The sequence below is a fragment of the Hibiscus syriacus genome, unplaced genomic scaffold (genome assembly GCF_006381635.1).
Source record: "Hibiscus syriacus cultivar Baekdansim isolate YM2019G1 unplaced genomic scaffold, ASM638163v2 tig00110577_pilon, whole genome shotgun sequence".
NCBI lineage: Eukaryota > Viridiplantae > Streptophyta > Magnoliopsida > Malvales > Malvaceae > Hibiscus > Hibiscus syriacus.
Window position 1 is genome coordinate 1,613,688 of NW_024062788.1, and position 14,122 is coordinate 1,627,809.

At 37.5% G+C, this 14,122-nt stretch overlaps 2 protein-coding genes and 1 long non-coding RNA gene across 5 annotated transcripts in view; 2 read left to right on the forward strand and 1 right to left on the reverse strand.

Annotated features, from left to right (window-relative positions):
- LOC120133218 (homeobox-DDT domain protein RLT3-like) overlaps positions 1-9,225 on the forward strand; it is a 41,700-nt gene extending 32,475 nt beyond the window's left edge. For 2 of the 3 annotated variants that reach the window (XM_039149846.1, XM_039149847.1), the window contains 3 exons: positions 616-720; positions 829-1,050; positions 8,775-9,223. In XM_039149846.1, the coding sequence (XP_039005777.1) occupies positions 616-720; positions 829-1,032 (309 nt within the window). In that variant the 3' untranslated portion in view covers positions 1,033-1,050; positions 8,775-9,223. Of the gene's footprint in view, positions 1-615; positions 721-828; positions 1,051-8,769 lie in introns of all 3 variants that reach the window. The other variant, XM_039149848.1, reaches the window with a different exon arrangement.
- LOC120133214 (U1 small nuclear ribonucleoprotein 70 kDa-like) lies at positions 1,443-2,177 on the forward strand. Its single transcript, XM_039149843.1, has 2 exons — positions 1,443-1,984; positions 2,090-2,177. The coding sequence occupies exons 1-2, from the start codon at positions 1,443-1,445 to the stop codon at positions 2,175-2,177; spliced, it is 630 nt and encodes a 209-aa protein (XP_039005774.1).
- A 1,804-nt stretch (positions 9,226-11,029) lies between the features above and the next one.
- On the reverse strand, positions 11,030-11,523 carry LOC120133119. The gene is made up of 2 exons (XR_005517071.1): positions 11,318-11,523; positions 11,030-11,194 (listed from the first exon to the last, which is right to left on the reverse strand). It is a non-coding gene; the product is annotated as an uncharacterized LOC120133119 (long non-coding RNA).
- Positions 11,524-14,122: the final 2,599 nt, after the last annotated feature.

Here is a 14,122-nt window from a genome sequence, read left to right on the forward strand (position 1 = left end):
AGGACTGCTCTTCTTCTTTTCATCCGATTGGGCCAACAAGGGAAGACTTATTTTGGAAAGTGATAACAAATATGCAGTAGATTGGATTTTAAAACGGCAACCTTCCCCTACTATTTTCAGTGAGTTGGTGGAGGAAATAGGAGTTCTTGTTACTACAAAGGGTGTTGTTCTGAGATGGGTTTCTAGGAGTTGCAATATGGAGGCGGATAGGTTAGCTAAACAGGGAATCGGATGACTGTTGAAGGTTTAGTGTTGTACTTTACGATAGTGTTGGTGTGGGGTTAGGCTGATGGGTGATTCTTTCCCATCGCTATTTGTATTATGGTCATGATGTATTTTCGAGGGTTAGAGTGTTATGTTTATCCTGTGTTTCTCAGGATCAGGATGTTTTGTGTATCTTATGTAATTCTGGTTTTTCAATAAAATGAGGTGCTCTTTTCCTCCCTCAATTAGTTTACATCAAATGTAAACTATGAGGGAGGTTCCTAATGAGTCCTCCTATTCCTATCAAAAAAAAAAATTTATATATGTAAAATATTTAAAAGGAGAACAAACTTTATGAGATTATTTTTGTTTAACCATCGTGTCCATTTCTTTCCCTTACTTTCTATGCAGTCATTTATGCCTAAAGTTGCTTTAGTTGGTGCTTGGACTAAGTCTGCTCACAGATTATGGGTCAAACGGTTGCGACGGACATCGTCTTTGTCTGAACTTTTGCAGGTAGTCTTTTTTTTTTGTAATTACATGCTTAGAGTTTTTGAAGTAGTTTGGTAAATTTTTTATGCCGACACTAACTGTAAAATGGACCATCTCAAATCATGTTTGCAGGTTGTTACCGATTTTGTTGCAGCAATTAATGAGAATTGGTGGAATCAATGCCATATTGAACAAGAGGGTTGTACTATTATTAAAGAAATCATAGCATTCTTTCCAACCATGCCCCAAACATCATCTGCACTTGCACTCTGGTTGGTGAAGTTGGATGAGTTCATTGCATCATATTTGAAGAAGGTTCATTCTGAAGGGAACTAGAAAATGGGACCAGATTAGGTATATTCCTTTATCTACAAAGTTTCTTTACATGTGTGGTATCTGGTCGTCAAAGTGGAGCAACTTGTTTCTTTCTATTTACTAAATGAATTGTTTTGTTTATACAGATGAAGAATCGATCATGCTATGTAGAATGTGATTGTTATGCTTTATAATTTCTTAAATACAAGTAGTTGATATTTGAGTTTGTGAAAATCACACGGGGATCTTTCCTTATGCTAGTTGATGGTGATGGCAATTTCTTCTTAAGCAGAGAATATTTCTAGCAGTTTAGGTTTTAGCTTTAGTGATGTTTTCAAGAATTAACCTTGAATCTTGGTTCTAGCTGCTAGTTAGTTCTCCTGGAATTTCTTCTAGGCAGGACAATATTTGCTTTATCTTGGGAACAAAAGATGGGAGAGAGAAAAGTAGAGAGAGAAAAATTAAAAGGGAAAATAGTTTCCGACGAGGTCTGGAAGGCTTTTGTCGATAATCTTAGTAGGAGAGTTTCTCGGCGGGAGCTTAGGGATATCTTTTCGTCCCATGGGACTGTGGAGAGAGTTTTCATCCCGAAAGAAACCAAAAATCCAAAATACAAATTTTCCACTTTTGCTTTTGTTCAGTTTGAGAGGGAATCTAGTTTGAAGAGGGCAATCGAGATGTTGAATGGTTCACTGATAGATGGGAGAAGGATTTCTGTTGGAATTGCTAAATACAATGATGCTCGTCCAAGGATTGTGGCAAACAAGAGTCCAGGTAAGTTGGTTCCAGATTTGTCCACAGCAGGACCTCCTAAGTTGAAAGAGGTAGATTTAACCAGTAGGAGTGTTAGAGATGATAGAACGTACAGAGATGCTTTACTTACTGAGGTTACGAGGGTGAATGCATTGGAGTATAGGGAGAAATTTTCTGAAGGGAGCCATAGGGAGAAAACCAAGAAGAATGTATTGGAAATGTATATCCCAACTGAGGGTCGGAGTTGAGTCAGAAGATCTTTAACGGGGATTATTAAGCTCTCTCTTGATTTTAAATCAGTTTATGAGTTTTTCCTCAGTAACAGTTATGAAGTTCAGATTGCTGGGCGGGGTTATGCCCGTAACTCCTGTGCTATCATCTTCAAATCTCAAGAGGAGATGTCGGAGGCATGAACAAAGAAGAGAGGTGTTATAGGCTTCTGGTTTGACAGATTGGCCCCTTTACTGAATGAAGGAGTGCCAATGGCTTTCTGCCAGCTCGAGTTATCTGGGGTGCCTCTGTTATGCTGGGATGAATCTTTTTTGGAACAAGTTGCTGGGAGATGGGGGAATAACGTAGAAATTCATGAGTCCACAAAGAATAGGGATGATCTCACGTCTGCTAGAATTCTTATGAGAGTTGCTAGTCCTTTTGATGTTCCCGATATTATTACTCTCGGCTCCTATGGCAGATCGTATAGAGTCTCCATTAAAGTTGGATCAGCTAGTGAAGATTCAAATCCTTTTTTTAAATTTTCTCCGACGACCGGAACATTTGGGAAACAGTTTAGTGAGACAGGGTCTGAGGAAGGCGATTATAGAGGGAAGTCAGATTATGAGGAAAGCTCAGTCAAATCAGCTGAGACGCTCAGACAAAAGGTTGACTTGTGGATTGAAAAGGGCATGGCCTTTGGTTCAGAAGGTACTGATGGGGAAAAACAACATCTTCCAAGACTTACTAAACATGGGAAAAATATTAATGAAGGAGTGTCAGATGGTCAGAACCTTGGGAATATCAGAGGTGACTTTGCAGGTCTGGGTATCAGATTTTCAAAAAGTTCGGCTGATGGGCCAGAAGCCCAATCCGAGGACTTTGAACTGGGTGGTTTGGAGGCTTCAAACATAATTCCTTTTGGGCCAGCGTATACAATTAATAAATTTGGTAAGTTGGTCCAGAACAGGGGAATTGCAGAAGCAAGCTGTGTCAGAAAACAATATAAGGGGTTCAGCTCTATTCCAGGTTCGCCCGGCAGTGCGGATCTGGAGGTTAATAACACTAACTCTAAGCTGACAGCTCCTAGTTCAGAATTATCAAAGAGCTTTTCAAGGGGCAGAACGAGGGTGGTGCGTAGAAGTTCCCTTTCTACAAAAAGTGAGCCTCTTCAGAGGAGGGAAATGGCTAGCTTTAGAAGAGTCTACAGAAGATGTAAAGAGAGGAATTACTGGTACGGGAATGATCAAAAAGAAAATAATGCTACAGAGGATGTGATAGGCCTAAAGAAGGCTAATGAACAGGTTTATACGACGGTTCTCCAGATTACTACAACATCAGAGTCTAATTTACGGGGCAGTGAGGTTCCAAATTTAGTGGATAAAGCTGGGGCCAGGAGTTTGGTTGAAGAGTCCGAAGGTGGTGTTAAAGGAAAACATTTGTCTATCTACAATTATGACCCTACTAAGAGAAGGGCAAAAAGAATTCTGGTTAGAGAAGCTTTGGAACATGTCAATATTTATACAGCATCGTCTTCAGGTTTCTCGGAAATCTTGGATGAAGCAGTAGCTACATGGCAAGTTAGTCAGATTCTGGGGGTTTCTTTTACACAGGGAAAGGAAGCTTTCTTGGATAAAATCATTGAGCTAGAGAAAGGTTTGAAGGAGGCAAACTAAGTTGCCATCTTGGGGAAACTAGATTATTCATCAGTTTTTATGAAGGATAAACTAGCTATAATCTCATGGAATGTCAGGGGTTTGGGAAAAAGAGAGAAACAAAGAGCAGTTCAAAGATTAGTCTCCAACTATCATCCTTCTTTTCTTTGGTTACAAGAAACTAAAATAGAGAACATCCATAGGTCTTTTTTGAGAAGGAAGGGATTGAATATTTTTCAGGGGGTTGTTAAATCTCCAGCTACTGGTTCTTCAGGGGGGTTATTATTTTGTTGGGATGAAAATGTGTTTGAAATGGAAAAACACAACATTAACAGAAGATTCATTGCGGTTATGGGGAAGTTCAGGTTTAATCAGTTCAGAAGTATTCTCATTAATGTTTATGGACCCTCAATGGATGGAGAAAAAGAAAGTTTTTTTGAAGAACTGAGCGTGTTCATTACTGGACAGGAGTTGCCGGTTTGTGTTGGAGGGGACTTTAATGTCTACTTGTGTGAGGATGAGAAGGTGGGCAGAGCTCAGAACATACTTTCAATGAGGATCTTCACTCAGTTTATTCAGTCAACAGGTTTAATTAATCTGCCTTTGAATGGGGGAAGGTTCACTTGGTGCAATAACCAAGATGATCCGACTTTTGTTAGGTTGGACAGGTTTTTGGTGGACGGAAAATTCTTGGATGGTTTTCCCGAGGTAATTCAGTCACTTATTCCTAAGTCTATTTCAGACCATAATGCTATTCTTTTACAAGATGGCGGAGTTGATTGGGGGAAAAAACCTTTCAGACTATATAATTATTTGATGGAGGAAGAAGGTTTTGAGGAAATGGTCTGTCACACTATAGCAGATTGCAAGAAGGATGGGAGAAAAGCTGGAATCCTAAGTGTTTTGAAGAAGTCTAAGGTTGCCATTAAGAATTGGACAGGGCAGAAAAATCAATTTCTGGGAACCTCTATCTCAGATTTGGAAAGGAGAATTCACAAGTTAGAGGAGGACGTTCAGATGTTGCAGGACAGTTCGGTTCAAGGGAAAATCGAAGAGTTACGTAATTGTAGATCAGAGTTGTGGAGATTCCTGCGAATTGAGGAACAAATTTGGCATCAAAATTCCATAAATAAGTGGATTAACGATGGGGACCGAAACACTAGATTCTTCCATACTTGCGCTTCAGTTAGAAGAAAACGGAATGCGTTGAATGCCTTGTTAATTGAGGGGAATATTACTCATGATCCAGTAGTAATTAAGGCCACTGTTAAAGAGCACTTTTTTAATATTTTCAATAATCGGTCTACTTTGGATGTGGAAGACATTGGGTTGACGTTTCCTAGAATTTCCATGGCTCAAAACATTTTTTTAGAGAAGGAATTTTCAGAGGAGGAGGTTTGGGAGACTTTAAAGTCTTGCGATAGTAATAAGGCTCCGGGGCCCGACGGATTGAACTTGGGATTTTTTAAAAGGTTTTGGTCTGAACTTAAAGGTAACATCATGCAATTTTTTCACAGATTCCACAGGGGGAAAAATTGGGAACATGGTATTAACCATACCTTTATTACCCTTATTCCTAAGGGTTCTAACATTGGAAGTTTAGATGATTATAGACCTATTAGTCTAGTAGGAGGTGTATACAAGATTCTTTCCAAGTGTCTGTCAAGGAGGATTAGAAGCTGTATGGGAGAGATCATCAGCCAATCACGATTTGCTTTTATACCCGGTCGGCAAATTTTGGATTGCTCCCTCATTGCTAACGAGGGCATTGATTATTGGAGGAAGAAAGGGCTAAAGGGTTGTGTTTTTAAAGTAGATTTCAAAAAGGCTTATGACACAGTTGATTGGCCTATCTTATTCAAGGTGATGGAAAAGATGGGATTTGGTTCGACTTGGATTAGTTGGATCAGGAAATGTGTCTCTACTGCCTCCATTTCAGTGTTAGTCAATGGGTCTCCAACCGAGGAATTTCCGATGGCCAAGGGACTAAGACAGGGGTGTTCACTTTCACCTTTGTTATTCAATCTAGTAGGGGAGTTGTTGAATTTATTAATACTGCGGGCTGTTTCTGAAGAACTATTTTCTGGTTTGACAGTTGGTAAGGAGGAAGGGTCTTTCAAGCTCACACATTTACAGTTTGCTGATGATTTAATTATCTTCTGTGGAGCTTCGAAAACACAGATAATGAATGTGAAGAGGGTACTTAGAGTTTTTGAGGTTATGTCAGGGCTGCAACTTAATCTAAAGAAAAGCAGTTTGTTTGGGATTAATATATCCCAGGAGGAGGTTTAGACCTGGGCAGCCTCTATTGGTTGTTCGGTGGGGAGTTTCCCCTCTAATTACCTCGGTCTCCCATTAGGGGCAACTAAGAATGCATCGGCTATTTGGGAACCGGTGGTGCAGAATTTTCATACTAAATTAGCGGGTTGGAAGGCTGCTACACTTTCTTTAGCAGGGAGACTGGTTTTGATCAAATCGGTTCTGTCCTCATTGCCTACATATTTCTTGTCTATGTTCAAGATTCCAGTTTCAATCCTTAAGACTCTAAATTCGATCATGTCTAATTTTTTATGGGGAGGGAGAGGGGGAAATGGTTCAAAGAAGATTCACTGGGTTAAATGGGATGATGTATGTAAACCTAAGAACGAGGGTGGTCTGGGAGTCCGGAATCTGACTAGTATGAATAGAGCATTGCTAGGGAAATGGTGTTGGAGATTTGCAAATGAGAGACACTCTGTTTGGAGGAATTTTATCTGTAGTAAATACAACATTGATTCTTCAAGGTTACTGTTTGATAGCAAGGTTCCTCCTCAATCTTCTTGGCTTTGGAGATCGGTGGTTAACAATCATTACAAACAAGACTCCTTTGGCTCTAAGTTTCGAAGTTTGTGTAGTTTTTATGTTGGAAATGGTAAGCTTATTCGTTTTTGGCAAGATAATTGGGCTGCAGATTATCCGCTTCTGTTTCTCTTTCCTAGATTGTTTTCGGTTACTTTAATAGATCTGGTAAACTTTGTGAGTTTGGGGAATTCCTTCCTTCTGGCTGGGTTTGGGATGTCCAAATCAGAAGAAATTTAAATGATTGGGAGGTTGAACAATGGTGTAACTTGATGAGCTTTATCTCTCCCTATTCTTTGTCTAAAGATTCCAGCGATATTTTACTTTGGAAAGGCAATGGGGATGGTGTTTTTTCAGTCAGTTCTTGTATTAAAAGGTGTGCTTCTGGATCAGATGATGGTTGCTTCTGGAATAGCATTATTTGGAGAGGTTTGGTACCCCCTAGAGTTGAGTCTTTAATGTGGCAGGTTGTGCTTGGCAAGCTAGCTGTTAAATCCGAACTGATCAGAAGAGGGGTTCAAGGTATCGAAGATGATTTATGCCCTCTTTGTAAATTGGTTGAGGAAACTTCCACGCACTTATTCTTTACATGTTCGGTTGCATGGGCTATGTGGTACAAGTTTTATAATTTTTGGAGATTTAGTTCTGTGCTTCCTGCTGATGCAAAAACCTTTCTTACTGCTTGGGATGAGTTGAAATCAAATTCTTCTATTTGGGCTTTCATTCCTGGGGCTATCATTTGGACCATTTGGAAGGCCAGAAATTTTATTGTCTTTGAAAGGGGAAAGCTTGATCAGTTAGAGTTATTTTTCTTATCACGGGTTAGGTTGGCTTCTTGGTTTCTAGCTAAGCACAAGGACGTTTCTATTCATAAGGATTCCTTGATTATGGATCCTTCATTAGCAGATTCCTACTCGCCCTACAGCTCTATGAAGTCTTCCTCTCTCCCTTGGGGACCTCCCCCTTCGGGTTTTTTAAAATTGAATGTGGACGCAGCCGTTAGTAGTGACTGGAAGAAATCGGGTATAGGAGGTATTTGGAGGGATCATTCAGGTTCAGTCCTAGGATCTTTTCAAGAGCCAGCTGGTCCGGGACCTCCGACTATGACTGAACTTAAAGCTATTCAGAGGGGTATTTCATTATATGCTTCTGCTCAAGGGAGGGTCAAAGATAGGCTGATTGTTGAGAGTGATAGCAGAGTTGCAGTAGACTGGATCAACAATGTTAATTCATGCCCAGGTGTTTATGCTTCCGTTGTTAGGGATATTGTTGACAATCTTAGAGCTTTGGGAGGGGTTATAAATTGGGTTGTTAGGTCAGCTAATATGGACGCCGATGCTTTAACAAAGGCTGGAATAGGCTAATTTTTATGTTGTTTGCTGTTTCAGTTTAGCTTTTGATTCCTGTTCGGGTGGGGTTTACGTAATGTTGTAAGGGTTATTTCGAAGAGATTTATCGAGGTTGTAATCTTATTTTCTTTAAATGAAATATAAGGTGCTCTTTTCCTCCTTCCAATGATTAAGGAGCTCTCAAGATCCATTAATCAAGAAGGAGGTTTTTAATGAGGCCTTCTAATCTTATCAAAAAAAAATATTTGCTTTATCTTAACATAACAGGAAACTAGTGCGAATCAAATTAACACACTTACATATCATTTTAAATGTTGTCTTGATCATGGATTGAAAAAGATAAGAAATGTAAAATTTGTTTGTTGCCAAACGTTTCTCTATTCCGTTCTTTACATGTGACAAAGGCTGCCTTGTTTATATTCAATTTGTATCTTAAGAGTCCTCTAGTTTTTAATGAGGCCTCCTACTTCTATCAAAAAAACAAAAAAAAAAAAATCTTAAGAGTCCTCTAAGGATAGGCATCGAGGCTGGTTATTTTGAACTATGCATCTGTCTGTCTTGTTTTCTCATCTTTTTGGCAATGTTTGGAGATGTAACCAGCCTGGGCGGCTAGATATATCCGGTAGCCTGTTAATTTTTAGCTAAACAAGATTGTGAAGTTGATTGTTTTGGCAATTATCATCTTTAGAATTGATGGAACAAATTTAGAGTAAGAAAAAAGGTCAGATTTTGAAAGGGAAATCTTTCACCCTTTGAGCTTTGCATCATGTTTCATTTTATTTTTCAAGTTATCTGCTTAGGATGTGGAAAATAAACAGTTGTCCTCTTCATAGTTTCCTCGGAACTTTTATGATTTCAGTATCCATGTATATGCTCTTCCATTCCAGATCCTTTTGCAGATTAGTATGCGTCTTATATTCCAGAATTAATTTGTCCTTTTATCTTTAGTGTATTTCAGATAGAAGAGCATCAGATGAATAAAGCCAGCCATTTTCAGGGCTTGTACAAAACGGGGAGCTCATTTGGCTATACAAGGCAATTGGCTTTCTTTTCTCTTTGGTCTTCGAAGTACTGAACCAACCACGGTTATCATTCCTACTATTCATCAGCGGGAGCTTTCTTTGATGCATTAGAAGTTTAATTTGGAAAGATGAAAGCAGAAAAACGTTATGAGACTGTACAGGGCAGAGTTTTGACCAAATTTTCATTTTTGAACATTCTTCCTTTGCTTAGATAATCTAGATGTTGTACAGGGTTAGGCTGATACATATGTGCCCCGGGAAATCAAGTGTTTTTTTTTATACAATGGGAACCCCAGTCAATTACCATTTTCTACCTATCTTTGCTCATGGTAGAAAAAAATGATTGTTGCAGTAAAAATCTCATTTCATTGATGTAGAAGGCAAACTTGACATTTAATTTGGAATAATATGACGTGTACCATTTTCTTATACTGTTGCTTGTCCAACCCAACAAATGCATTAAGAACTGAACTTTTGTTTCTAGATGTGTATTAGGGGATGTTTTTTTACTTCAGAATGATTAAGCACTGAATGATTCAAATGTTGAATGATTCAAAGGCTCTGAATGTAACATGCTGTTTGATAATGGCTCTGAATCATTCAGAATGTACTTTTGTGCTGAATCATTCAACACTGTTTTGCTGAATCATTCATCACTGTTTTGCTGAATCAGTCAGTACTGAATCATTCAGAGGTACGAAATAAACGCGTTGAATGCTTAACGGTTCAACATTCAGCGTAGAATAGTTTCATTAAGAGGCAAAAAATAGCCCCTTAAACGATAATTTTTTTAGAAAAATATTTCTCTATCCAAATTAAAAGTTTAAGTTTTTATATTTGGAAAATACTTTTAAAATTAGAATTATAGTTTCAACCATTTATTTGTTATTATACTGTTATAATAATTTTTAAAAATTAACTAAACGTTCATATTCTTTTAAAATAAACCAAGTCCTTCACTTTTTCAAAAAAAAAAATCTATCATATCATCATTTATTAATTGTCATGTTAGTATTATTAACTATTATGTGACGACAATAACAATTAACAATTCATATAATTTTTAGGGTAAATTTATATAAATAGTCTCTAAATTTTTAGGGCATTTGCATTTTGGTCACCTAACTTTTGAAACTTATAATACAGTTATTGAAATTTTAGTTCGTTTTTAGTAAGATTCCTGTCGTTGTCTCCAGTTAGTTTTTGTTAATGTGACACCTAATTGCCGTTAAACTCCCCCTTCTTCTTCAGTAATTCTTCCTCTTCCCCCTTCCTATTCACCCCACCTCCGATCAACGGTGGTTCACACCACCATTATCACTGGCATCAACTCTCGATCAGACTTCGATCCTCGATTCATACTCACCGTTCATTTTAGGAGATACTGAAAAACCCATTTCAGCTGGATTCATTTTTAATTTTCTTAAGAAGTTGAGTCGTCTACTCCATTTAAAAAGAAGGCTTCATTTTTCTTTAATTTTCTTGCAAACTTTCATGTTATTTCAACTGGATTTAAAAGTCCATTTCAAAAAATACTGAAAAAAAGTTGGGCCGACTTGATTGTTTCCATTTAGGCTTCATTTGTATGGTAAGGCCATTGATGAAGCTTTGATCTTTGAGAGTAAAGTTCATGTGCATTTTGAATTGAGATTAGTGTTTAGGGTGCGTTTGGTTCACGGAATATAAGATTACTAGTGGGAATAAAAGATTACCAAGGAATATGATTACTGGGAATATTACATTACCATGTTTGGTTTGTTTGCAGGAATGTAAGATTACAGTGTTTGGTTGAAGGAATAAAAGATTACTGAAATGTATATTTTACCAAATTGTCCTTGTTCTATATTTTTTTAACAAATGAAATTCCAAATATTTAAATAAAAATTATTTATATAAAAATTCATCGATAATATTGTTGAAAACATTTTGATATTTTGATATAACAAATAAGTATATTTGTTCGAAACATTTTCATGTTTGGATTCAAATTTGACAAGTTAAATTTCACTGCTTCAATTTGTTGCTAAAACTTTCATAAATGATCATCCATGTCCACGACATTAATTAAGGATTTCGTTAGGGTGCAATGCCCTTGATCAATGTCATTTACACATTTTAATCAAGACAAATAGATTCCTCTAGCTTTCCTTCATGTTAACTATTTCATGGATGATTGTATTTTCATGTTTTATTCTTCAGCTTCTGTTTCTTTATCTTTGTCATGCTCGATGACTGAACATAAGTCTCTTGACATGCCTTGATAATGCATCGAACGTGCGGATCGTCCATCGGAATCTTAGTTAGCAAACTCTTCGCATACTTGGGATCTCCTGAAGCCAAAAGGGCTTGATACATCCTGCAAGAGAACACATCAATTCAATCCATCCAAAGAGACCATTGGTTGATGAAATTGTTAGACATAGACTTTAAAAACAAAGCAACAAAGTCGAGAAAAGAAGACTAAGGGAGGATTACTAACCTTAAGAATGTTAAAACATTGAAACGAATGCTAGCTGCCTGATATTCACTCTAAATTAAAAGAGAGTTCTGTAAATCTTTTGCGTTTACGCAAGAAGTAAGGAGAAAGTCGAGACTTTTACAAGAAGAGGTAAGGCCAAATTCATTCTTTATGGCTTGAAACAAAGCCAGGGCAAGCCTTAAATCATTAGGCTGTTTCTCAGCAATTACACATAATATCTATTCAATCAAGAGATGGAACCATGTAAGGCAAATGCATTCAGATAAACACACGAGATAACATATTAATGAGAGGTGCAGAAAAGCAAAAGGCATAAAATATTTTCCAACCAACATTTGTAAAAACACATACATTTGGAGATAAAAAGACCTCCCCCCTGTTATCTTCTAATGACTGAGTGCAACTACCAAGAGTTCAAGCTTCTTTTTCGAGTTTCAACCATACTAAGATCAAGCAAGATGTATACACAAAATCAAGAAAGAGAATAGGAAAAAACCTCGTCGAAAACTGTTTCTATAGCCAAATCATCGATATGAAGCTTATCATTAAGCTGCTTGAGCAAATCAATAGCCGATCTAATATCAAACAATCAATTAACAAAATGAAGATAAAAAATTACCATATAAAGGATTTCTTTATGTACGTGAGTTACATTCATTAGTTTGACATGCTTATTTAACAGATGAGAAGTATACGACTTCTATAGCTGCTAAGTGCTAAATGCATACGTACTTGTTTTGTCTTCTTAATTTGCCCACAAGCTGCATATGCATTTATTTGTGCCATAAAAATATGCTTTGTAACTGGAACTCCAGTACGCTTTATTTCTTCGCAGTACTACAAGCAATCACCAAATTACTGTATCACTTCAAGTGAAATCACAAGAGATATGTCTTTTAAGAATTTCATCAATGCCAATTGCCAAACCATCAATTGCATTAAAAGAAAAAATGGCAGACTTGCAGAGCACAATAAAAATGAATTTACTAAGAACAGATTACAAAAAACAACCTTTTCCTTTTGCAGGGAATAAAGGTACATAGATATGTATACCGACAAGTTGTTCGGGTTTTAACTATTGTTGATTAATGCTTAAGCTTGAGTTGCAAAAGGAGCCTAATTTAAGCTTAACTCGAATGGTTTACACTCATAATAATAATCAAGCTTGTCAAATTCAAGGAACAAATCCCACACCTTTTCCTGAAGGACCACTTAAACAAACCAAAAGAAGGAAAAGTAAATGCTCAGCCATTTCTGGATAACACTTCAAATCCCTTCCATTAAAAACAAAACAATGACATATCTTTTGCCATTTGTTCTTGCTCTGGATTCCTTACAGAACACCTATGTTTCAACCTAATGACCCCCGACCAGTGAACGACACCTTCTATTCTAGCATGCACCGGTCGACATTTTATAGTTTAATCAGAGTTGGTCACCGACAAACAATTTCTAACAAAGGAAGAAACTATGTTCACGGCTAAAATTTGCATATAATGATTTTGATTAAAAGAACAAATTGAAAAAAATATACCTTTGTTGACGAGCTTGGTTTTCTTACATAGCTTTTTTGCTAGCGAGTGACTTTGCAAAGGGAGCGAGAGCTAAATTCTTCTTCCTGTCTTCCTTCCACTGCGATGACCCGACAACTGTTGACGACTGTGAACCGAGAGCGCACAGCTGGAGGCTAGAGCGGTGGAGCGTGAGGAAGGAATGAACATTTTACGATTTAGGGATTTCAATTTTGAGAACACAAACCCATAACCAAGAAATATGTTGAAAATAAAAACAGAAATATGAACGTTAGAAGCAAATAAAGCCAAATCGAAGAAGAAGAAGATTTCAGCAGAACGAAGTGGGGGAGAAGGCTATTTTAGGCAACGGGACGGGAATAAGCAAATACCTAAGGGAGATGGGGGATAGACATTCCCGGGAAAGCAGTAAAAAGAATCACTGTTGGTTTTATTTTTTTCCTGACACTTGATAATATAACCCATCCAAACATGGGTATGTTCATCTGGTAAAACAACATTCCTCCCGGGAATGAAATATACCGTGAACCAAACGGGACCTTAAAGATGGAGATGAAGCCATGGAGTTTGATGTATTTTGTTTTAGCTGCTATTTTGCTTTCTTTTTGGGTTTTAGAATTGAGGCCTCGTTTACTCCAGTTGATAATTATTTGATTGCTTGTCGTTCTTCAAGAAATGTTATATTCCGAGGTAGAACCTTTGTCCTTGATTTCGGCCATTCTTCTTCTTCGTTGAAGAGTGGAACTTCTTTTGTTTCTAGCTTCGATTCGATTCATTCATCTCCGATTTATCAACCGGCTCGAGTTTTTTCCAGCATTGCTTCGTCTGAGTTTGATATCCATCGAGAAGGTCGTCATTGGATATGGCTTTACTTCCGCCCTCTTCCGAAATCGGGGCAAAACTTGTTGGTGGATGGTGAGTATGAATCGAGAATCGGGGTGTGATCGGGAGGCGACACCAATGACGATGGTGATGGTGTGAGCCAGTTGATCGAAGGTGGAGTAAATAGGAAAGGGGAAGAAAAAGAAGAATCACCGAAGAATGAGAGTTAAAGGCAGTTAAATGTCATGTCAGTAAAAATTAACGAAATGTAACTGCAGAAATCTTACTGAAAAAATGAACTAAAATTTTGATGAATGTATTACAAGTTTCAAAAGTCGAGTGATCAAAATGAGAGTACCCTAACAATTCGGAGACTATTTATATACTTTACCCTAATTTTTATCGGTCAATTAATGAATTTTCCACGGAAGGGCATAATTGATAATTTAAT

Bases quoted from the DNA above. Each gene is read 5' to 3' on its own strand.
- LOC120133214 (XM_039149843.1), top strand. From the start codon at position 1,443: ATGGGAGAGAGAAAAGTAGAGAGAGAAAAATTAAAAGGGAAAATAGTT. The intron at 1,985-2,089 runs GTATATCCCAAC...CCTCAGTAACAG, and splicing joins AAGAAGAATGTATTGGAAAT to TTATGAAGTTCAGATTGCTG.